This window comes from Thermobia domestica, chromosome 14 (assembly GCF_964235325.1).
Source record: "Thermobia domestica chromosome 14, izTheDome1.hap1.1, whole genome shotgun sequence".
In the NCBI taxonomy this organism is placed as follows: Eukaryota; Metazoa; Arthropoda; class Insecta; order Zygentoma; family Lepismatidae; genus Thermobia; species Thermobia domestica.
The window spans coordinates 139437630-139463630 of record NC_137467.1 but is presented as its reverse complement, the minus strand read 5'-3'; the positions used below and the strand labels follow the sequence as shown (position 1 = coordinate 139463630).

Here is a 26001-nt window from a genome sequence, read left to right as displayed (position 1 = left end):
TATATATATATATATATATATATATATATATATATATGATATTTCCAAATACATAGAAATACCCTAGAAGTAATATGTCTTTGTAGAGGGTAATCAATATATGTAAAAAATTATGAAATTTGTAACCAGTAGTTGCTTGTTCAATTTTTTTCTATAATACTGTTAGATGTACCAAAATATGTGATCTCAAGAGTACAGAAACGGTTGCAAATTAATATATATTAAAAAAATTAGTAACACGTTAATTTTAACTTAATGAAGTGATGGTAGCGAGATTAATCTGTAATTAGTCTTAAGTTGTATACAAAATAGCATCTGTTCTGAGGCTTGTTGTAGGTATTTTCAAGCCGATATATGGTGGAATTCTCATTAGATTATGATGTTCTTCAAGTATATGGATTTCCCTTCTATAGACCTAAAATATTTATTCTTACTTTAATTATTATATTCTTGAAAATTAAATTAAATTAAATTTACGTTCTGTAGATCATATTGTTAAACAGAAAGAGTGATGCTGTGTTTATAGTAGATTATATTTCGAACATAAATTTATAATTGATAGTTACACTGCTTATGTATACAGTTTAAAATGTGTGCATAACATATTAAGAACGAAATACAAAATTCAGATTCTAAATTCAAAATTATATATTTAAAATAAAGGGATTCCAGGTAATAACAATCATCCAAAAGATATTTTTACAGAGTGAATCTTCATTATCAATATTTGGCGTAGCAAATAACTTAAAAATGTGTTGTTCCTTTATGTGAGTTTGGTTTGCATATTTTTTTTTTTAATTATTCCTCTCCATTTGAATTTCGAATGAAGTTGTGCATCATGAGTATTTTTTGTAATTTAAAGAACATGTTGCGGTAACTCCTTTACTTGGTTGGATGATGAGAGTTTAGTGTCCCTTTCAGCCGTGAAGCTATATGAGACGTGAACCTACGAGGAGAGCCTGGAAAGTTCATGAAATCACAAAGAAGAAATTTACCTGGAAGAACCATTTTAATATACTATTCAGCGTATTTCCCCCGAAGCTTAATACACTTTTCACAACGATGTTGCATTTCTAACCCTTGCAAATAAAAGGTCTTGTCCTGCTGTGCAAACTAGCCCTCCACTTCAGCAATGAGTGCCTCATCGGATGGTGTTTGCCTTTGAGATGTTGGAATAGGTGATAGTCAGAGGGAAGCCAGACCAGGTGAGTATGGTGGGTGAGGTACACAGGTGAAGCCCAGATCCACCAGCAATTGCATAGTTTGATGAGCCTTGTGGAAGGGTGCATTGTCCTGGAAAAACTGAACACTACTGCTTACTTTTCCCCGACGGTTCTTCAGAGCCTCCTTCAGCTCAATCAAATAGTTGGAATAAATCCCAGCATTGACGGTTTCACCCTTTTTAAGATATTTGATAAGGATGACACCGTCCTTATCCCAAAACACCGATGCAAGCATCTTCCCAGCTGATCTTAGCTTCGGAACTTCTTCGGTCAAGGAGGTCCATGTGGCGCCACTCCACGGATTGCTGTTTAGTCTCTGGATCATAGTAGTGCAGCCATGTATCATCTTCTGTCTTCAGACTGCGCAAGAACTCACCAGGGTTTTGAAACTTTTGCATTCAAACCTTTTGGTCAGCATAAAAACATTTTGGGATCCATTTGGCACTGACCTTCCGCGTGTCCAAATATTCTGCTATTATGACACCCACACGCTCACGCGATATCCCCACACATGCAACAATGTTTTTTATCGATATCTGCCTATCCATGATCATGTCATGCACTTTGTCGATGTTTTCCGTGGTCACTGCACTTGAAGGCCTGCCTGAGCGGGGTTCATCTTCAGTTTCACGATGACAGTCTTAAAACGCCTCACCCACTTCGCTACTGTTGTATATCCAGGAGCGTGTACCCCCAAAGTATCCTGCAGAATTTTGTGAATTTCCATAGAGGATTTGTCTTGCAGCACAAAAAACTTGATGACACTGCGAAGCTCATTCTTCTCAGCTTTCCTTAGATCCTCCGCCATATCTTCTTACAGAACCTGTAATAAAGGAAATAACAATGATACAATGATCATATACATGATAAGAGATTCACAATATATGACCTTTCTAATGACTACAATGATATGTTTCAATTTTTATTTCTTCTTGGTGATTTCATGAATTTTCCACCTCCCCTCCTACAGCTTAATCTGAGATGCAAACCACATGAACATCTACCGGAACGAAATCCGGATCTCCCGCATCAAAGACGGTAACTCTATTTTACAAAGTGAACAGAAATATTACATATATTACCTTAAGATATGTATTGTCATATTTGTATCAAACTCTGTTATGTTGTTTAATTAACTTTAAAGTTACTAACCTCCATTTTCCCAATGACAGTTAAAAGATTGACTGGTTGTAAATACGAGGGGTTATCAAAAAGTTCGTGCAATTACCTAGAAGAAATCCACTCTGGAGAACTCTGACACTATGACGTCTGTCTCTACGTAGTTACCGTGCCTAGCGACACACTTTTGCAAGCGGTTCTTCACTTTCCGTAAGCCCGTTTTGTAAAAGTATGCAGTTTGGCTTTAAAACCACAGTTCAACCTTAGAAATGACGTCGTCTCTACTGTCGAAATGGCATCCTCTTAATGGATGCTTCATTTCTGGGAAGAGAAAGAATTCACTTGTGCTTGGTCCAGTGAGTATGGGGTGAAGCAATATTTCATATCTTAATTCCACTGTTTTCATCATGGATGCATGGGTGGAATGAATTTGTGCATTGTCTGCCAACAGGAGAATCCTTTTTGTGACCAATCTATGATGTTTTTTTTTTTTTTTTCTTTAAATCCTCTCGTAACTTAGTCAGGAGATGGGAATAATGGGTACTAGTAATTGTTTACCTCTGTGGTAGGTAATCTGTCATGATGACTCTCTTTACAGTTCCAGAAAATGGAAGACATCACCTTAGTGGTAAACTTGTGCACTCGTGCCTTTTTAGGAGACAGGGAGAAAGGGTATTTTAATTGTCTGCTCATTTCCTTTGTTTCTTGGTCATAAAAATAAATTTAAATTTTTATCCCTTGTCACTAGTTTGTCGAAAAAGTCGTCTTCAAACACCTCACAGCGATGCAACATTTCTTTGCAGCGTCCTCGGTTTTTTTTTTTTTTTTTTTTTTCTGTAAAGGTGTGAGCAGTCATGCCACCCACCGTACTGACACTTTCTGAAGAGGCACCTGGTTGTGAATTATATTCTAGGCAGACTCGTAACTTATACCTTATTGCACACATAACACCTTCAGTGGTTGTCCTGTCTTCCCTTAAGATCTTCTTAACTTCCTCTGTGAAGGCGACATTAATCAGTGAAAAATGGTCTTCCAGATAGAGGCATCCGCGGTGGTCGTGTGTCTAGTTTGGAATTGCCGTTTTCACTTGGATACTATCTCATAGGATGGCTTGCATTCCCATAGACTTTTTTTTTTCTTCATCTCTTCGTGATCTGCTTTGCTGATTTTCCGTGAAGATGGAGAAAGTTAACGACGCTCCGTGCCTCAAGCTTGTTAATCATAGCACCTGCAATGATTTACCTGCAAAAGAAGAAAGAAGGAGTTGTTGTATCGAGTCTAAAATTTGCATGGTTCACATACAACAACCTAACTATAAAATTCATGTCCGAGAGGGTTCGTAGTTCGTCACTTTGTAGGTGATTGCACAAACTTTTTGATCCCCCCTTGTATTTCGAATAATGATCTGGTTTCCTTCATCAGTAGGACAAAGGTTATTTAATTATGTAAAAGATATAAGTTACATTATTTTCTTATTTCAACTCAGTGTAAAATTCCTTAATAAAGCAAGTATGAATAATGTAAGATTCTGAAGCCTTCTATTCTTCAGTGTCGTAGACGCAATCATTTATAAAATGAGAATATAGTAACATAATTACAAAATCTTCAAAGCTGAAACTTTAAATACTCACACACTGAACTAATTAAATATTTGTGTTTCTTTTTCAATCTTCGATCAAAATAAAGTGATTGCCCCCGCAAGCTTCCGAATCTTACATTATTAATATTTACTTGGTTAAGGAATTCTGCATGAAGCTGATGTAAGAAAATGATATATCGTCCACACGATAGCTTATATCGTCCACACGATAGCTTATATCGTCCACATGATAGAATAAAGCTGTTCTACTGATAAAGATAATGGAATCGTTATTCGAGATATTTTGAAGTTAATCCCGTGACTGTCATTGGGAACATTTAAGTTAATATCTTTGAAGTTAACTTACATGGATATTCCGTAGGTTCTATAAGTAATAATAAATATAATCTATCATATGTAACGAAATTTTAATAATTTAATGTGACTTTCTTTTCAGCCCTTTGATAAGTGTTATATTGGAGCAACACCAGAGTTAGATGAAGAAAGAGTATTCTGTGGACAAATGTCAGCCATTTACCTGTTCAGTGAAGCTCTTACAACACACCAAATATGTGCGATGCACAGGCTAGGCCCAGGATATAAAGTAAGTTCGTTTCTGAAAGGTTTACGTTAGCATAGCTTAATGTTATTTTTTAACTATACGAGTTGTTTTGGTTTTCTATCTGACGCAGATTTTCGTCCATATTAAGGAGAGTACTTGCTTGTGGGCAAGTGTTCATGCTCTCACTTGTCCCAACCTAAAACATAAATTATGTTATTGTTGGAAAACATGGTCAATATGGCCCAAAGAAAAATTACTATGTCTGAAGAACAATGTGTGTGGTTGGCTAATTATGCCAGTCATTTCTCAAAAATGAATTCTTTCTACTGATATATTTAGAAAAGGAAATTGTGTATTCATAAGGTAAACAATGATTATTGATACATGATTAAGAATTAACTTTTTATTTATTTTCATATCTTGAACTTCAACTGCGGTTGTTTAAGATATCAATAATGGAATAAGCAAAAACTATATAATAATTATCTAGAATATGTTAAAGAACTTACTTCATTATTATTTCCGTCATACATTGTATCCGTCTTAACTCATACATGTTTTATCCATGCGTCAGTTTTAAATATATTTGTTCTTACACGCTTGTCCTCTCATATATATATATATGCAGTGCGTTCCACGAATAACACTAAGGTCCACCTCCTGAAGAAACGAAGGCAGATAGAAACATGAAACCTTTTGGAACCTTCAAGGAACTTAAAAGGCAACATTATGCTGAAAAGGAGAATCCCCCACAAGGGGGGATAAAGGGGTTACTGGGGGTAACTCAAAAATTTTAAATAGCAACCCCCATCGTGTGGTACCTCGTTTGAAAGGTAATCACGAGTAAAGACCACTTGTGAAAATTGTAAGTCGCTAGCATGTCCGTAGCCAACATGGCGGCCATCCGTAAAGGACAGTCGAAGAAACATTGCAAACCTGTAAGCAGAGAGTAACATAGTATGATTTGGAACATACCTCATTAATGCAGGAGATGCTCGAAGTGTGCACCGCCCACTTCCTGGCAGTAATGTAAACGTTGGACGAACTCCTCTCGAACACAGGTAAAAGTCATTACCGGTATAGAATGACAGGCAGCAACTATGCGTTGGCGCAACTCCGCAATGCTGTTCGGCTGCGTGCGGAACACTATAGTCTTCAAATAGCCCCAGAGAAAAAAGTCGGGTGGAGCAAGGTCTGGCGAACGGGCTGGCCATTCAATGGTGCCGCGCGACGACCAATCCATCGTCGCGGAAACTCACTATCTAAATAGTCACTTACAAGGCGGTGAAAATGGGCAGGACAGCCGTCATGCTGAAAAACGGGCGGAATCTCTCCAATTTCGTGCGGATTCTCTTCCATTGCCTCGACAATCAACGGTGCAATAAAGTCTTGCAGCAGCGCCAGGTACTTCTCACCCGTTAATATTCCATCGATGAAGAGGGGCCCGATTATGTGATTACCTAAGATACCCGCCCAGACATTCAGCGACTCTGGGTGTTGAGTGTTGCCTTCACGAAATACATGAGGGTTTGTGTCACACCAATATCGGCAGTTATGCCTGTTGACTCTCATCGCTGAAACACACGTTTGTCAGCACAATGGTCCCACGTGCCAATGCCTCACACATCTGCTCACAAAACTCGATACGCATATCGGGATCATGTTCACTTAACTCCTGGACCATATGTAGTTTGTATGGATGGAAGGTATGTTTTTTTAAGATTTTGTATGTCGTTGTGTGTGACACACCACACGTTTGAGCCACCGTTGTTATGGACTGTTGAGGATGCACATTCAGCTCCGCCAACACTTGTATCTGTGTTTCTTCCGTAGCAACACTAGGGTTTCGAGGCTTTCGGGCATTGGTCACACTGCCTGTCATAAAGAATTTGATTAATAAATGGCGTACAGAAGAAACACTAATTGGGTTACGCACATTTTGTTCATTGAACAACCGTGGTGTTGCACTGTACGAACGATTCGTAGCACCAAAGACTAACACAATTTCAATTCTCTGTTCAAGAGACCACATTATGTATGCAATGTAGGATGGTCAAACGCACCAGCACAAACACACGTCTACGTCCTTCAGACCTACTGTTCCGGGTTGTAATGTAGCGCACTGTTGGTCGGAAAAGCACATCTGATAGTGGTGCACGAGTAAACAGAGTAGCTTTGCTAAAGTACGTGTGTCCAACACCAAAGCGCCACCACGGGCAACTCGTCGTCATGAACTACATCTCCTCGTCCGTAAGAGTAGCAGTTCGACAGTAGCGCAATGGTTAAGTGTTGGTTCAGTACACGTGCGGTTCGGGGTTCGAGCCTCGGAGGGTTCAGATTTTTCAATAAGATTATGGTACTCTCTTTTCTACCGGTTTCAGTTCAATTTGCATGTTTTGTATTTGCAATACTGTTATAGTGTTAGTTGTGTGGTATGTGTATTGTGCATTCGTTCCTAACTAGACCTACGTTAGACTTTAGAGTTTGTTGTGGACACGGTCTGGTCTCTATACGCGATTACTTTTCCGGCGAGGTACCACACGATGGGGGTTGCTATTAAAAATTTTTGAGTTACCCCCAGTAACCCCCTTTAGCTCCCCTTGTGGGGGATTCTCCTTCTCAGCATAATGTTACCTTTTAAGTTCCTTGAAGGTTCCAAAAGGTTTCATGTTTCTATCTGCCTTGGTTTCTTCAGGAGGTGGACCTTAGTGTTATTCGTGGAACGCACTATATATATATATATATATATATATATATATAATGTGTGTTTAGTGTGACATCGTTGTGTGTAAAATGTTTCTGTAATCTTGTTGCAGTTCACTTCAATAGTGTTATACCAAAAATCAGTTAAACAGCTATTATAAGCTTTGATGATTTCCCTTGCGCAAAATTAAGAACAAAAAAGTAGTTTGTATAGACTAGAGTTGGAAACAATCTACTGTTCTCATTATATGAAATAGGGAAGAAATGTGTATAAGGGAAGAAGAAGAAACATGTATATGCAACATATAGTTAGCAAAAGTACCTCACATGTACGTTGAAAGTTGCTTTTTGTGTAGGCATATATTTACAAAGTTACCTATGTAACTTTACTACTACGTGTGAATTATCGGGGAAGGGATGCCGGGGATTTTCCCCTGACGATAATCTACTCTCCTTCCCTGGAGAAGAGAACTTTCATTCCTGGCAGGGATAACTTTTTTTCCCCTCTAGAATTTTGTCGAATGACCATGAAGATAGAAACAGCCGAACAACATTTATTTTGTGTAGCCAAACTAAAAAGAGACACTATTCTTTAAGTTAAACAAGTTATGAAATATCTCGCTTCTCAACTCTTTTTGAAGTCATTAGAATCACACACTTTTATTTCTTGGAATGTTTACCAATTCGTGCGGAAAAGACACTGTTTTTGCCAGTAGCAATCTAACGAGGCTCGAATGGGATGGAAATGTTTAGGTCTGCAATTCCTGGGAAAGGAATCTTTTTATGCCATGTCAATGTCACAACTTTTACTCAAATGGATGATAACCTAGTTCCACCTAGAAGCATCCATATATTTGTAATTTGGAGAAAATATTACCACTACTATAATATGATACGAATAATAATAATATGACTTGCTTGTATTAGAATGTAAGTATGATATAATATACACGAATGTTTGGTATGTATATGGGTAAAATGAAAAAAAAATGAGTTTTACGTCCCACGGTTATGCCGGTGAGGCTAAAGGAGACGGTGATAATGAGAGATGAATGAAATGGTGGAATGAAGAAAGTGGGAGGAAACGGGAGAACCCCGAGAAAACCCACGCACACGGTGTTTGTCCACCACAAAGTTCACTTGGCGGGAGCAGGGTTTGAACCCGAGACCCCTAGCACCAGAGGTGAACGCTCTACCACTGAGCCACCGCGGCCCTGTGGGTAAAATGCATCTTCCCCTGGAAAAATATTTAATTTGTACACTGCTTTACTAGATACATTCCGTCGTATGTAAATATAATGTAGTACTAAGTAGGTACAAAATAACGTACTTTATCCAGCTGGTGAAAAATGATATTCCATATGAACTGAAAATAATCTTAAATATCGTAATTCAGGAATAGTTGTTTCTAATAGCGAGTATTAAAGATTTAATATTGGCATAAATAATTGTTTTGCAATAAACATTTTATATAATTATGTTGCTAAAAACATTAATTTAATTGTCTATCTGTTTGATTGTTATTACAGAGTCAGTTTCGGTTTGATAATGAATGCAATTTGAACCTGCCTGACAATCACAAACGGGTAAGTGCAAGTAATATTAATAAATCTTACCAAGAATACTGAATCTATTACTCAACCTCTATATAAATTTGTTTTAAAAAATTAAAGGTATTTTACTTAAATTTGACATGCAAAGAAACATTTTTCCCAGCTTTAGAAGATATAGAATAAATGCACCAATAATTAGCCATCCAAGGATGAAGTTTACTTTGTAAAATTTTTACCTTTACTGTTTCTAATTACAGCGTAAAATTTCTAATTACAGTATTTATAATGTGTAATTATAAGAAATGAAAATTCAGGGGCCCATGTGTGAGGTTGAATTATTAACTCACTTGTGAAGATTTTCCATTACACATGTAAAACTCTAATAGTTGGACTCCCTTGTTGCTCTTTAGTATTAGTATGTTCTATATATTTAATAATAACATTTACGATATACTGTATACATATTTTTAACATCCTATATACTGTTCTTCCAGACATTGGGAAAAAGAATTTATTACAGCCAAAGGTAATGAGAGAAGGTTATTATTATTATTTAGCAAAACCTATACTTTCAACATGTTTGTCAGTTCTCATTCGCGAAGATTCACTCTTCTTCCACTAGATGGTGTATCAAAACAGAAATTCTGACGCTGACTACAGAAACTTTGTTTTGCAATTCGTTTGCCTGGAAGCTACAATTTCCTTATTTAATGTATTATTAATAGCTAGATAGCCGACTGCTGGTACATTTACTGTATTTTCATGTTAAAGTCAGAAGCGGGTGTGCTTCGATTTTTCCATCCATAACCATGAAAAGTGTAGAGTGTTTTTAAAGATTTAATGGTTGTGACTTCTTTTCTATTAGTCACATTAGTGGTTCATTTCATCATAATTGTTGCAGAATAGCGTAATATATTTTAAGTGTTCTTGTATTTGCAGGTGTTGTATGATGGTAAGTTGTCCAGTGCCATAGTGTTCATGTACAACCCAGTTGCAACGGATAGTCAACTGTGCCTCCAATCAGCTCCTAAAGGGAATATTTCCTATTTTGTACATACGCCTCATGCACTTATGTTACAGGTAAGAATGAATGAAGCTCTAAAATCCTTTCACTTAAATTGTTTTGTACTTTATTTATTTATTTATTGTTTTATTGAGATTTTATTTAAAATTAAATCATCATATTTAATATTAATGGCAACTTTGTATTTTTAGAGAAGATTTATCTTTGATGGATATCTGTTGTGGGTATACAACTTATTGACTAAATCTGGAACAGAGTAATTGAAGTTGTCAATCGCATACGTGTTAACAACAGGCTACTTGACTATATCGACAGAAGAACATTTTCCTATGAGCCTTAGGATACATAATTATTCTACTTGGTTCGTGTATCTACAATAGAACACACAGATCCCCAAATATTTAAATCTTGGTTATCTTAATCTTAAACATCTAATTTCTACATCATCGCGGATACTAAGTCCTAAATCTTCAACCTGGTCTCAACTATCAAACTACTTTATGTTGTCTCTAATCAATCTAAATTTTGTTCACAGAGACTCATACATTGCAAGGCCAACCTGTATGTTGTATGACAATTCCCTGTAATATTTTCTACCTTATCATTATAACTTCTCAGCAGTTCATTTAAAAGTTTTAAATTAATATCTTTTAGAACTTAAAGATCGTATTATTTAGAGAAAGAAAAAATCTGTGTGTAGTACAAATTTGAATGTTTGTCTCTTTGACTATATGAGTCTTTTAAAGGTACATAGTCCATTTCCTAAATTTTTCTTGCTTTATAAATTACGACGTCTATCGATTCAAAGTACGTGTAGTTGTAAAAATTACGTATTTCTCTGTAAAATAAATTTAATTAATGTTTACAGTGTAAGTGAAATACAGAAAAATTACTCCAGAACAATGCTAAATAACCTTTATTGTTATTAGCAAATGTCTCATTAGAGATGGATAAACCATAGTTTAAAAATAAATAAATAAATAAAATAAGTAAGTTAACATACCGATTAAATGTCACAGATTTGTGAAATATTGGCCAATAAGCGAAATATATTTTTCCTTACTGTCAAATTTAAATATTATAGATAATGAAATAGAGTGGTAAAATTAGAAACAGAAATCAGTTTTAAGTAATAAAACAATAATAGATAGCAGTAAATAGTAAATATATAAAACTGACAGTACATGTAAGTACTGACTAATAGATTACTCATCCTCGCGAAGAAAATAGAACATCCAAAAAAATGGAACAATCGAGATTTAAAGAGTAATTGTAGGGCTGTATCTATGAGGTCCAGTGCAATATGGGGTTGTACATGTGAGGAATAATCTTATATATAAAAGAGAACGCACAAATCCTTTGTTCCCTCATCACGCTAATACGGCTGAACCAATTTCTTTCATTTTTGGGGGGTTATTAGGATTTGGACCCTAGATGGTTTTTATCATATCACTTTAATTTTTAATTACCAGTGTCTTGAGATAATTGACCATTCAAGTGTCCATAACGTACAAATCCTTTGTTAGTTCATCATAGGTAAAAATAAACGTATTTATATGCAACCCGCATGACCGTGTCACTCGGCGGGTTAACATAAATGACAGGCGATATAATGTTAACATTTACTGCAATCTACTATGGTTTTTATCATATCACTTGAAAGCGAAAAAGTAAAAATTATCTAAGTAACAAAGTTTATTGCGTTCCGGGGTGACCGCAGCGAAGCGGGGCGGGTTAACATAAATGACAGGCGATATAATGTTAACATTTACTGCAATCTTCTATGGTTTTTATCATATCACTTGAAAGCGAAAAAGTAAAAATTATCTAAGTAACAAAGTTTATTGCGTTCCGGGGTGACCGCAGCGAAGCGGGGTGAACGCTGCTAGTAAAATAAATAAATAAAATAGGCGGTAGTTTGTTTGGTATGTTCAAAAATGTACAAGGGTCTCATACAATGGTACTGTTTATCATTTACACATAGCTAACATGGTATTAAATGATCTATGTAACGTATTCGTTATATTGGTATGATAATTAATCACTTTAGTTCACTATCTTCCTCCTTTGCTAATGTATTCTAACGAAACCCGAGAAAAGACTGTTGTCTCATGCAAGGTCCTTCAAAACAAAACATAGAAAAAAGTGGATGTGTCGGAAGTAATGTGTTATAATAGATAGTACGTGCTATTAGGATAGTTATTAATAGATCTTTGAAGACAAATGAATGTAGATATATAGGTTCTTTGTTACTAGTTTAAAATATGAATAACTCTTTTTGACTCTAACCGCATATGTGCTAGCATTGCTTACATCATAGTCTTGGGTTGTTTCTTTGTAATTGAGAAAACGTTTGCGTTGAGTTAGAGGCTACATAAATAATTCTTTCTAGATTCTTTAATAGATTCAGAATCCAGGAATACTGAATTTTCCGTGTTTACGAATTTCTTTCTCATACGTAATGAAAAGCCTCGCCTAGGATAGGGAAGGGTGGAAAGCTGCTCAAACCAATCGAGAGGTTGCTGAACTGAGATGATGATGATAGAAGTGGATTCTTTTGTGCCCACACCGAAATTCTGTCTTTCTCAAAAAGTAAGAACAAAGGACACTCGGGGTCATACACTAATCATATATTTGTCATTCGCTCATCGTACAATTCTACAATCATTGACACTCATTTGTACAATCATTCATTCGTCGGATTGTGTTCGATTTGCGCGACAGCCAGTTTTCATCTTGGCAGAATCGAGCATGACATCTGTCAGTATAGAGATGTATTTCTAATTTTCCACCGTACGCACAAATTGATTTACATGAATAAGTCTTTTATAGTGTCTATTACCTTCATTCTTTTAAATTATTGCCCAATAACCGCATGCGCTCTACCATAAATTAGCATGAATCTATACCAGTACTAAGTTATAAGTTATGCACTTTCATCAGGAACATTAAACTTTTAATGTACAACAATACATCAATGTGAGTTGGAGTGATATGAAAAACATGCTTCAGGTCTCCAGATAACTAAGGAATATGGAGTCTTGAGATAAAAGAGTATAAAGGTGATATGTAACTTAAGAATAAATTGAGAATATTTTATTGTGGATGACCGATACTAGTTACTTCATGCTAACATCGTACTAGTATTTAACAGACTTTTCAAAGTCAAACTGGGTGGGAGAAGAATTTTTTGTAAAGATCCGAAAACATTTCTTGCGGGGTAGAGCTAAGATTGAAATACTGCCACTGTTGTTTAGACTGAGCTACAGTTTCCGTTCCCTTGTAAGCTTTATGTAGGTCTGCTAAAATTTTCTCCTGGCTATGAATATGTTAGTATATGTTGAAAGGTAAACATTCTTGAAGCACAATATTATTTATTTTCGATATAGTAATATTTGTGTATTTTAATCATTGCAGGAAGTGAAGGCAGTGGTAACTCATTCCATCCATAGCACTCTTAACTCCATTGGAGGAATCCAAGTGTTATTTCCTCTTTTTTCGCAATTGGATTTGCCTTATGATAGCACCATCATAGGAGCAACGGACTCTAAGAAAGATTCATCGTTATGGTAGGTAAAACCTTCTTTGTTTAGGGTATTTCTAAATAACAATGGGTGATTTATTGCCTCAGACAAAGCAAAAAAAGGTTGTAATTAAACATGGATCGACACTATTGTCCTTTCAGAGCCGATCTATGCAGTAGCGGAAAATGGATATCGAAAATCGAAATCGATAAAATTAAAATCAAATATGTGTAGCTTTGCGTCTGGGGGTAAATATCTGCCATATATTTACTTGTACATGCCAAAGCAGAATGGATGAAAAAGGGTTACACGCACTAAGTTGTACTAAAAGTGGAGGAAGACCATGATGAATTGAACAACATAATAAAACGAACACTGGCGAGCATTGATTTTCCAAGCATTTTGGAACCACCAGGAATGTTCCGAGAAGATGGAAAGCGGCCAGATGGAATTACCCTAACTCCATGGAAAATGGGTCAACGGTTGATATGGGATGTCACATGCGTGGATACCTTTGCACCATCTTATTTGCCATCAACACAAAACGAAGCAGGTAGTGTAGCTGAAGTGGCCTGCAAGAGACTCCAAATATTCTAAACTGAAAGAAGAGCATCTTTTCGTTGCTTTTGCAACTGAAACTATGGGGGTTTTCAGCAAAGAAGCTCACAAATTTTTGAAAGAACTGGGTTCCAATTTGATTACTAAATCAGGCGACGCCAGAAGCCAACAATTTTTAGTACAACGCATTAGCCTAGCTATACAAAGAGGCAATGGGATTAGTATCTTAAGTTCCTTCCCTTCACACAAGTTAGAAGAAATCTTTTATCTTAATTAAACATAAATTTTCCCTTATAAATTTTCAAAAATAATTCATTTTAGCGGCTCATTCTTGAAAAATATTTGATGTATAGAATATCCATTATTTAACGGATTCATAAGATCATAATGCATAAATAGCTTATATTTCCCATCTAAATGTACTAAAAGTCTTTCACCTGTTAAAAAAAAAAAAAAAAAAAAAAAAAAACGAACAATGTATTAAATAAAATTAAAATATTGAAAAATATCAGATATTGAAAACACCAAATTTGAACATTTTCCATAAGTAGAAGCTTTGCTTAGTATATAATAAAACTATTTGCTGAGCAAAACAATATATTCAAATTTGAAAAATTACGTAGTTTTTTTAAAGTGAATATATTGTTTTGCTCAGCAAATAGTTTTTGTTTAATCAAATATTGAAATATCGTAAATGCTGAAATATTGAGAAATATTATAATGTCGTTAATTATTGCAATATCGGAAATTAAAATACCAAAAATATCGATCAGTAATATTTTTGATATCGATATTTCAGAGTATCGCCAGATCGATCAATATATCGAAATATTGCATATCGCTATTCAGAGTTTGTAGGCTGCTGAAAATAAATAAATAGATAAATATCTAAGAAAACCTAACGTGGCGACAATGGGATGTAGAAAAAGTGTTTAAAAAGTTATATAGTATGAACTAGTATTTAGTGTATCTAAATATATTTACTCCAGAATTACGCTGTAATTCGTTATTATTTCTTCCTCTTCATCTTTCACTCCTTCCTTTTCCTTTTTCTGATTCGCTATTTCTTTTTCCTCTTCTTTGATCACTATATTCATCATATTTATGAGTCATCTTCTTGTCTTCCTTCTTCTAATACAATAAACTTGAGGAGGTAATGTAGAACATTGAAATGAGTTTCTTGTGTAACTCCCACAAAATGTTTTATTACGATCCAAGGTTACACAGAAATAACGATATAAGAAATACGAAAGTAGTACAACCTTCATAATTCTAACAATGCTTTGTCAATTCTTATCAATGAACCTTTCATAAAATGTGATTACCTTTTAATGTGATGTTAATTCTGGAACTTCCATTTCTGGGAAACTGACAGAGATAAAGCTACACTGCAACACTGCAAAACTTTTTTATACTTATTGTACGACATACTTTACTTGTGTTTTTACGTAAACATAAATATTTTTGATAAAAATTGCAGGAAAAGGGTTTAAATATAGGAGGTAAGGTAGAATCTACGAAAAATAATTTCGAAGTAAAATTTCAAGGGAAGAAATAAGATCTGAGTGTTTCATAAACCGGATAAAATTGACGAGTTTGATATTCAGTAAAAATGCTATTTTGAAGTTTTATCTATTTAGTAGCTAAATTTATCATTTGCTTAAAAATTGTAATTGATGCACTTTTAATCTTTTAATTACTAAAGAGATAGGCAAAACGCTTACTTAAATTAATTTTTGCATAAAGGTCTAAAGATTTATCAAGGGATAAAGAAGTCAAGAGATCAAGAGATTTTTGCATAAGAAAGGCTCTCAATTGTTGGTATCTACAGGACTCTCTCATTGTTAGTATATATATATATATATATATATATATATATATATATATATATATATATATATATATATATATATATATATATATATATATATATATATATATTGTAAAACTTTGTGTAAATTCGTCTCATATAAGGAAGAGGTAGAGCAGTTAATAAAAAGAGTGTCCGGAATCGTCTCCCACTACCAGTTTTATTATAAAAATATGAGTATTTGTACAAAATACTATACAATTTGGTCTCTATTTAAAAGGATGAGTAAAAGGTAGTCTTTGACCGAGTGGTCGCAGACAGGATCTCCAACAGAGCCCCGTAGCAGGCTAAGAGGAGTGGAGTTAAGGAACCAATGCTCCGTAGCAAGCAGAGGCAGGTTAAGTTGCCAACAGAGCCCCGTAGCAGGCTAAGCGGCTGAGGTTGGGATTCCCAGACAGAGCCCCGTAGCAGGCTAAGCCAGGAGATAGGATAGGCGTAGTCCCGTGGCAGACTAGAGGCCTGGGGTTAGGTTACTCCAAGAGTCCCGTAGCAGACTAGTGGAGGGTCACCAGAAAACTGGTGTCGAGTTGCCTTCGTCCATCCAATTTATAGGGTCCTTTTGGGTGGCGGTGGCGCTGCTGCTCCGATGTCGTCTTCTGCTCCGTGGGAGGGGCCAGAAGCCGTCGTCTGCATGTGATTACAGGTCCCTCTGGTGGAAGATCCTCTTGCCGAACCATGTGGTGTTGTTTGTAAACATTGAAGCGTGGAACTGCTTGTTTACGACATCACATAGGATATTACAATATATATATATATATATATATATATATATATATATATATATATATATATATATATATATTGTATATTATATTATATTATGTATATACATACATATACACAAATTGTTATAGCTCCAGTTCTTTCATGAAGAAAATCACCATTATTTTTGTATAAAATATCAGTTTTTCAAAAGGTCTTATTTCAGTTTTATAACCCGTGCACCAAAAGTATAGGATGTTTTAATAAAGTGATTCGATCTTCATGTGAGTCTCTTAACTTGGTACCGAAAAGTGGTTGAAACTGTACAAGAAAACTCGTTCAGACGCAATAAAGTGTTCTACCTGTCTCTTTAATAATTGGTTTTATTAATCTATATTATCTATTTAACAATCGCCAGATACAACTCAGAGGCTATTTTATACTATATATTTAACAACAACAACAACAATGAAAAGGATTTGGAAAGGTATCGACCAGGGACTGTTTAATAGGTACCATCCTGGCATTTGCCTGGTAGGACTGAGGAAAACCCTGGAAACCCCAGTCGGGATGGTCGGCAGCGGGAATCAAACGAACGACCTCCCAAATGCGAAGCTAACTCTTTACCACTTGAGCTAAGTCGCATTTATGTATGGAAAGAAGGCAAATGTTGCATAATCTACCATGTATATGATAAATAAACATGTCAGGTGTGTCCTTTTTTAAATTTATTGATATTGACCGTAAAGAAATCTTACTTTCACATTTTATTCTTGTTTAATAGTTTGGTTGATTTGGAGTGTAGCATAGGTTTCAACACTGAGGCTATATAAGACATGAAGCTACAGCTTCACGTGGGATTCGAACCAAAGAAGCTCCCGCCGGGAATTGAACATAGTTCTTTCGCCCCGAAGGTTCGCATGATAATTATATAGTCACGAGGGAGTTCCCAGATTTTTGTGATATTACTGTTCATATTTGAGGAGTTTCAATGATAATATTTTTTTCTGTTTTCAGCTCAAAACTTCTGGGTTTTATCTGTGAGCTGGTGGAGACATCGTCAACTGTCCAACAGCACATGATACAGAATCGAGGCTTCCTTGTGATCAGCTATATGCTGCAGCGAGCGTCTCGAGAACATCTAACCACCGAAGTGCTCAGTTCGTTTCTAGGACTTACAAAGTACCTGGTCACTTGCCTCAGTAGTAACAGCGAGCTTCTACTCAAACAGGTGAGATTTAAGAAGACTTAAAGCACGAAACCCTTTAACAATCACCTGCTATATTTCAAATTACATTAAATTAGGAAACTGAATGACTATGTGCACTAGCGTGCGCAGGACATTGGGAATGTGGGTGCCAGATCTAAAGTACCACCATATGGAATGTCGTCCTTCCCCTAAGAAAAGATAGCGTCATTGCTCCCGACGCTGCGTCGGCGACGCACGGCACACATGCAGACGGGAAATAATTTACACGTAATCTCTTCTCAGTTTGTAACAATTCTACATAAAAAAGTTTGTCTAAGGGGGTGCCAAGGCACCCATGGCACCCACGTTGCGCACGCCTATGATTATGTGAATACAATAAGTGAGATTATTTATGGTGTTCATCCGTTGATCATTTAACTTTAAATCAATTTTGATTATGTTTCGAAAAATGATAACTGTTTGCTTCATCGGAGCTACTAATTTAATTACTTACATTATGCAATTGGTTGGTTGAATGTTTTGGAGCTTAAAACCCTTTTTCTTGTATAGGTTTATTTGCTAAAACAGGTACATTGAGTAGTTTATCTGCTGAATTGTTCCTCTTCCATGTTCCACGCACAAAACTTAATTCATTATATTTTAGTTGTTTGAGAATTAAGAACAAAAACACTTGAGAATGGACGAGTTGATCAACAATCAGTACCACACGCGCGTTAGCCATGTGGCTAGGAAGAAGCAATTACAAAGGCACAATTTTACTTGTTATATTGTGGGATGTGAGCACAAACTTGTAGTAATCCACACAGGTTGATAATTTGAAAACAGCCTTGAGTAAAATATATTTAAAAAAGTTTTGATTGGGGAAAATTCTATTAGCAAAACATCATTGTATGCTCGTCATCGAAAATAGCATCAATAATTAAACCGAGGCGTCTAAGGTGGTCAAAACATGTTTCTACATCTTTAAAAAACCACGGGGTGCATACTCTGTTAGAAAGACTGTGGGATCATGACCTCTGGGTGGGCCTTGAAAAATATAGAAGAGTAGGATAAAATTTCATCTTGGAAATTAGAGTAATAATAATGCTTTTCGGGTTGGTGTGGCATGATTCACTGGCAACTGTTTGTTTTTATGGCAATGAACCTTTGGAGTTTTTATTTCATAGTATTAGTTACTTTTTGACATTAATGGAAAAAAAAAATGCAAGAAGTTGATAGAACTTAACAATTGCTAGAAGTACACTGTGTTCTTAATTATATATATATCCAAAAACGTTTGTGTCATGGAATGAAAAGTGAAATTCAAACATTAGGTGTCGACATCCCTGTTTGGATGGCGGCAGATACTTACATTCACGTCAACGTCAGTCAGTGTAGAGTTGTGAAGCCTGGCGCTCATGTCGGGAGCAGTTCTGTAGAAACTACAATCCTGAAGTGAACATGCTGGTGCCAAAGGATGTTTTACGTTCATGTTTACACTATGAGTTCAAATTGGGCGCAATGCTGCAGAAGCTGCTAGAAAGATGTGCTCTGCGTTTGGAGAGACATCAGTGAGTGAGAGCATAGCGCGAAAGTGGTTCAGTCGATTTGCATTGAGAGATGAGGGCTTCCAGGACAAGCCTACTATTACCTATCATATATCTTATCATATACATATCATATCTTATCATATCTCATCTCATATATCTTATTATATCATCACATATATATCTTATCATATACAATTGTAATTTTATTATACAGACAAAGTCCTTTTTTTTTTTTTTTTTTTTTAAAAAAAAGAATAATAACTAAATGCAAGAATAATACTCTGATTTGCGCTATAAGAAAATTCAACCCTCAGTTAACCCTTTAACGCGTAAAACTTTTTATTCAAAATTTTTGGGTTTGTGAGGGCATGGGAATGTAAAGATTAACAGCTTCATACCCTCAAACGCATTCTGGTTACATTTATAACTACCAGAACACTTGTTATGAAAGCAGGCAGATACCATTTGTTGGGAAAACAGTGTAGACGTGTAGTGGTTATTTTCTGAACCAAAGGACATATCGAAAAACAGCCCTATGCAGTATGGTTGAATTATTGATGTAAATAGATTTTATAATGAGTGGTTACTTAATCGACCACAAAATGTTAAAGGGTTTTATGCTCTTAAGCAATTTAGGTATATTATATTATTTGGTGATGTTTGGTGAATACGTAACACATGGATTCAGACGAAATTGAGAATAATCTATATTGTATAATTAGTAACATACTAATACTCTAATGGAAATATAGCAGTAATTTCTTGGGATACGATTAAACACTGACCTAGCATTTATTTTAATCTTTAATGGGTCCTGTGTGGATACATAAGACTTATATCAAACTCAACAAATATTCTACTTCACTTTATCCCATTAAATCGTTCCTTCGAATCACTAATATATCACAATAAGAACATACTTCACATAGGATATTTTAGGGTTGCCATTCGTCCTGGAAAATCCGGGACCGTCACGGAATCGAGATCTACGTCCCAGCATCTCAAAAATATTTCTCGGGACGCTTAAATGTCCCGGATTTCATCGAAGAAGAAAGTAAGGGAATATTATAGTTAGCTTTTTTTTTTCATAGGATTAGGTATATAATTATTCTCTTCAACTTCTGAGTATGATAATTCAAAAAATGAAAAACTTGAATACGTAACACATGGATTTAATTAAGTTCATGATTTAACTACTTTGACATTGAAGGAAGCATTCGTTTCATTGGATCAGAGACAAAAGGTTTTACTGCTCAATCTTATTGTTATCTTTAGCACTCTGTTTCAATCTGCATCTTGCTTCTGAAATATTTTGACATATTGCCATTGAATTAACCGTTCTGAAAAAAAGGATACAGCACAAACAGACAAAACGTGTGAAAGGAAACATCATACCTCAAATGAGCTAAAACAGACTCTGGAAGCTACGAAACACAACAAATCCTGAGAAATTAAATTAAATTTTTAAAAAAATACCATGGGGGAGGGGGTAAATCATTTGCTTACGTTTGCTTAACTAGGGAGGAGAAGATCTACTAAAATGACAAAAAATGTGATTACGTAATACTTGAATAACTATTTAATGGAAGAAAGTAAATTAGTATATAACACTTCTTTTCATTTCAAGCATTTCAAAGATTCTCGTAAATTAGTAGCGTCCTGGATTTTCATTTTTGAAATATGGCAACCCTAAATATTCCTAATTTACTTCTCAAATTATAGTGGTTCATTTATACTGTTTCAGTGTGCGGTGCTGTTTTCTTCAGTAACATCTTAAACTTGTTAAACTGTACGCATTGTTAGGCTCTTTCTGTTCTGTAGTACTATCCTGAAAAAAAAAAAAAAGAAAAGAAAAGAAAAAAGAAAAAAAGAAAGAAAGAAAAAAAAACTTTAATCTTCGGAAATTATGAAAACAATGTTCTGCCACTATGGAAATGTGTATGTTGAGTTTTTAATAAAGATTATCATTATTCTTCAGTTATTAATAATTCCTATGAGTTAAACAGTATCTAAATTTTACAAAACAGTCGATCATTTTCCAGTACTTAAACCTGTACTGCAGAATATCTGCAATATATATTGAACATTGGCTTGTACTGAAAAACATTTCCATATGCATATCTACATTCTGAACGATATGTTGTCTGTATATGGAACGAGAAGCTGTAATCTATTGTCACGTAGTTGTTTTGCTTTTCATTCCTGACTTGGCAGCTGCTGGACCACGTCCTGTTCAACCCAGCTCTTTGGATCTATACCCCGGTTCCAGTGCAGGCTCGGCTGTACTCGTATTTGGCTACAGAGTTCCTGGCAGACACACAGATCTACTCCAATGTGAGGCGTGTTAGTACTGTTCTTCAGACTATGCACACACTCAAGTATTACTACTGGGTGGTGAACCCAAGGCACAAAAGTGGAATAACACCAAAAGGATTAGGTAAGTACTTGTTCAGAAAATTTGAATACACTTTATGCTCTTTTGACAAATGTATTGGACTCGCAATTCGCAAATTCTGTATAGTCTTTCAGTCGATAATAATGGAGCCGATTCAATGCTAAAAATCTTTGGTTGCAATATCATATTGTAATGGAAGGTGCATGGCTTACAGAGCAATATATAAATTTATTATCATTCACCATTAAATTAAAAAAAAAAAAAAAAAAACTGCGCAATTGAAGAACATATTTTTAAATATTGATGCTCGATTATTAGTTTTTCTTCTTTCTAATAAGCTTTAGTATTGGCAATAAAAGCAGTAAGTTTAAAGATTAACAGTCAGTAAAAACAAAAGATTTTTTGAGAAATAAGAATACATTGTTTATGTGCCTGTGATATATAGCATTTATTTAACTCAAAAGAATAATTGTTGAAGAGTTGTAACTAAGATACCAAATGTGATCATGTTGATATAGTTTGATTACACGAAAGCTTGGAAATTCCGAAATATCTATCTAGTTGTTTCATAAATACCATCAGAACTTTGAAAATGATTCACAGCCAGTGTTGGCGATACATTGATATCATTTTGCAAGATGATACTTGAAAGTGTGGAGGATGATGAGCACCAATCAGCTTTCAAAATGTTTGGCAGACTACTCGGGTTGCCTTGACCAGTGTGCGCTTCAGGGAGTCCATATTAAAGTGTTTCTTCTTGCAGGCCATTGATTGAAACACTGATTACGGTTTGTAGTCGAGTAGGTTCAGATCCGGGCTGCTAGAGGGCCAGTCTGATGTGGAGATGGAGTCTGGGACGTTGACCCGTAGCCATTCCTCTGTTGGCCATGCCTTGTGCGCGGGAGCAGAATCCTGTTGAAAGGTTAGGGGCAATGAAAGGTTGGGGGCTCATTGTTGGTTGTGGAATATGGTGGTACTCAGTAGTTTCACAATGGGCTCCAATACTCTGGTTTTTTACACGATAGCCGATATCTTCACCCCTTGCTCACAAAAATGGAGCCGTGTTGTGCCGTTGAAGCTCACATCTCACCACACCATGACTGATGCTGGATGATAGGACCTCTGCATACTGGAATCACGTCCAGCAGCTTGGACTGATGATGATACGTACACGTGGTCGTTTTGAGCATTTAAGGACCACTCAACTGCGAACAGTTCTCGTCGGAAAAGATAATTGTCTTGTGGCAATTTCCTGCGTAACGTTTGAGGAGAATGGCTTTCACCACTCTCCGCTGACGTAACGTATCAGTCAGGAAGTGACCTGTACGTTGTTTGTAGGCTCTGGGTTCCAGGTCCTGATGGTCCAGGTTGTGACATATTTGGTCTCGAAATTGACATATCTTGGTACATCACTGATTGAGTCCTGATGGGATTTCACCGAATACTTGCAGCTACAACTGTAACTGTCTGTAGTGTCCTCACTATGCACGGTTTGCCACTACGCTGCTAGTCATTGACACTTCCCGTTTCAATGTAACACTAGATCCTGCACTGATTTGCAGGAGTTTTAGGTGACGAATGTCCGTGGTGGTGGTATGTCCATCTTGTATAGCGCTATGACTGCAACACGATTCTTGTAGTCGCCCTATTCCATTGTTACATGTTCCTACTACCATGCATCTTACCGTGAAATGAACAGCTTAGGGACCCATTTGGCCCACAATACCCAAGTGGTTGTGCTCACTCATACTCAACATGCTCAAACGGCGGTCACAATCTCTGACAATATTTATGAAATAACTAGATATGTAAATTGATGTCCACACTGTGGAAAATGTGCTGTTATATTATCTGTTGAAATATTGTGCAAATTGCGGAAATATGCTCCTATTTTCAAGTTATTTATAGTTACAGTAAACAAAATATTCAGATGGTTTTAATAGTTCTCATGTAATGTTTATTCTGTTCTGTACTGTAGATGGTCCTAGGCCTCCTCAGAAGGACATCCTGTCGATTCGAGCTTACATCCTGTTGTTCCTGAAGCAGCTTATCATGATTGGAAACGGTGTTAAGGACGATGAGTTGCAAAGTATTCTGAATTACCTTACAACTATGCATGAGGTAAGGACATCTTTACGTTTTGACTTACATATATTACTCTGTATTTATGAGATGGTTGAACACTCTGATGAAAGCAGAAGTCTCTCTTAGAATGATATGTCACCTTATGAAGGTAATTTTAATCTATTATACAAAAGAAAACTGTTTGAGTGTCTCATTACGGAACAGTATATATAGGAAACCGCGGTGGCTCAGTAGTAAAGCTCTCACCTCTGGTGCGTGGGGTACTTGACTCGGTCCAAGCTCGCGCCAGATTTGCTCTGTGATGAGCAGCATCGTATGGTGGATTTTCTCGGGGTTTTCCTGTTTCTGCCCAGTTTTTTCATTTCACCATTTCATTATCATCATCACGGTTTTCCTTAGACTCGGAGCTTAGAGTAAGGTGTAATTGTAGAATAAATTATATCTAAAATTATAATTATTGTAGTATAGAAAAACAAATACAGGAAAAAAATAAATTAAAAGGATACATAATTTACACTGATAAAATTGTTAAGTTTTTGTATTTTTGTCCTTGATAATTGTAATACTACAATTTCCGTAGTCACATGGTGTATAAAAGTTTAAGAAAAAGGAAGAAAAGAAAAGAAATCACTAATTAATTGAGTAGAGGTTCTTCTCTGCAGATGTTATTAGCAAGCAGCCATCTTCTGCACTAGTATGTCTCTCGCCTCGCTTCTCTAAGAAAGCCCCACCTACAGGTCTAGAACCCAGGCATAAAAAGTAATCTCGAAACCCTCACTTCATACACATTTTTATTCATTTCATCTGCACTACACTCTTATTAGCTGGAGCATCATCATAAAGTATAAGCAAAGTCTGTGAGAGCGTGTTATCGCTCCGGATCCCACGGACGAGGTTTAGACGTGAGTAAAGAGTCAATTGTAACGTAAAATGAAAGAAAATGCAGAAATGAAAACTAAATGCACCTATCCAAGTCCATTGCACAAAATGAAATGACTATTCTAAAAAATTGGTTCATAATAAAGATTACTATAACTTGTAAAGCTTAAAATTATACAATTATACAGTCATTAGAACATTCAACTGCATTTTTTTTTTTTAAATTTATTTTAATGTGAATAAATTGGATGTTTTTTTTCCCTGTATTGTGTTACTTTTCACTTCTACTCGTAGGACGAAAATCTTCATGATGTTCTCCAGATGTTGATATCTTTGATGTCCGAGCATCCGGCTTCTATGGTTCCAGCGTTTGATGTGAAACAGGGAGTAAGAACGATTTTTAAATTGCTCGCAGCTGAAAGTCAACTAATTCGTCTACAGGCGTTAAAGCTTTTGGGTTTCTTTCTTAGTCGCAGCACACACAAGTAAGTAGTTTCAGCGCATGTCTGTAAGTAAATTATGCATTCAAGAATATCTTGATTATTACGATTATCGATTTATCGCGGTGAAATGTAACCCATTACATATGCAACAAGAATCACATTTAGTTCGAGTCTTCATTTTTCAGATAGCTCTCTTGTAGCGCTTCGGTTTCATCTGACTATGCGTGCTCGCTACTCACCGGTGACTGTTGCGCTTTAGTGAAGTAGGTGTGGACATTTATTTCTCCTTATGTATCTCTTAAAGAGTAATCGTGTTTTTATAAATAACTTTTTTTTACCTAATAGGTTTAACATATTTCTGTTTTTAGCATATACCGGGTATAACAAAAGTCTGGAGCCATAGGATATCTCCATTATGAATATAAATACGAAAATAATAATAATAATAATAATAATAATAATAATAATAATAATAATAATAATAATAATAATAATAATAATAATAATAATAATGGAAAGACAGGCAGGTTCTTGGAAATAGACGGCTTTCAATCTAAAATTGTGGAATTTTTCCAGCCATTTGGGCTCTACATTGGTAATGCATTCCATGTTAAATGAAAAAAAAAAAAAAAAAAACTACGTTTCTAGTTCAGCAGGCTGTTTCGTGAAAGAAGTTCAACGCAAAAGGATAAGTACTTAAAATACTAGATATTTCCAGAAACAATGCAACGTATCACACATGTACAATAGTAACACAAACGGAATGTAAGGAAAGACACGACAAAGTGACAAAAAACATACAGTTAAAAAAAAAAAAAATAAAATAGAAATGAAACAGAATGATACTAAAAGAAATACTGTATTACCATAGTTGGAAAAATTAATGTCAGAAAGAAGTAATGTTAAAATTAAAATAAACTACAAAATTAATTTATTAAAATTAAAATTAAAATTAAAATTAAAATTGACAGTTTTGACGACAATGCAATAAGGATTATAAATGCTAATGTAACATTTAATGAATAAAATTTAATGCTCGGGAA

At 35.5% G+C, this 26001-nt stretch overlaps 1 protein-coding gene across 8 annotated transcripts in view; it reads left to right on the top strand.

Annotated features, from left to right (window-relative positions):
• rg (A kinase anchor protein rugose) overlaps positions 1–26001 on the top strand; it is a 1617632-nt gene that overhangs the window by 777933 nt on the left and 813698 nt on the right. For 6 of the 8 annotated variants that reach the window (XM_081738912.1, XM_081738905.1, XM_081738908.1 and 3 more), the window contains exons 9-16: positions 4379–4525; positions 8716–8772; positions 9679–9819; positions 13181–13332; positions 17435–17648; positions 21341–21593; positions 23530–23672; positions 24810–25000. In XM_081738912.1, the coding sequence (XP_081595038.1) occupies positions 4379–4525; positions 8716–8772; positions 9679–9819; positions 13181–13332; positions 17435–17648; positions 21341–21593; positions 23530–23672; positions 24810–25000 (1298 nt within the window). The remainder of the gene's footprint in view (positions 1–4378; positions 4526–8715; positions 8773–9678; positions 9820–13180; positions 13333–17434; positions 17649–21340; positions 21594–23529; positions 23673–24809; positions 25001–26001) is intronic. The other 2 variants (XM_081738911.1, XM_081738906.1) reach the window with 1 other exon arrangement.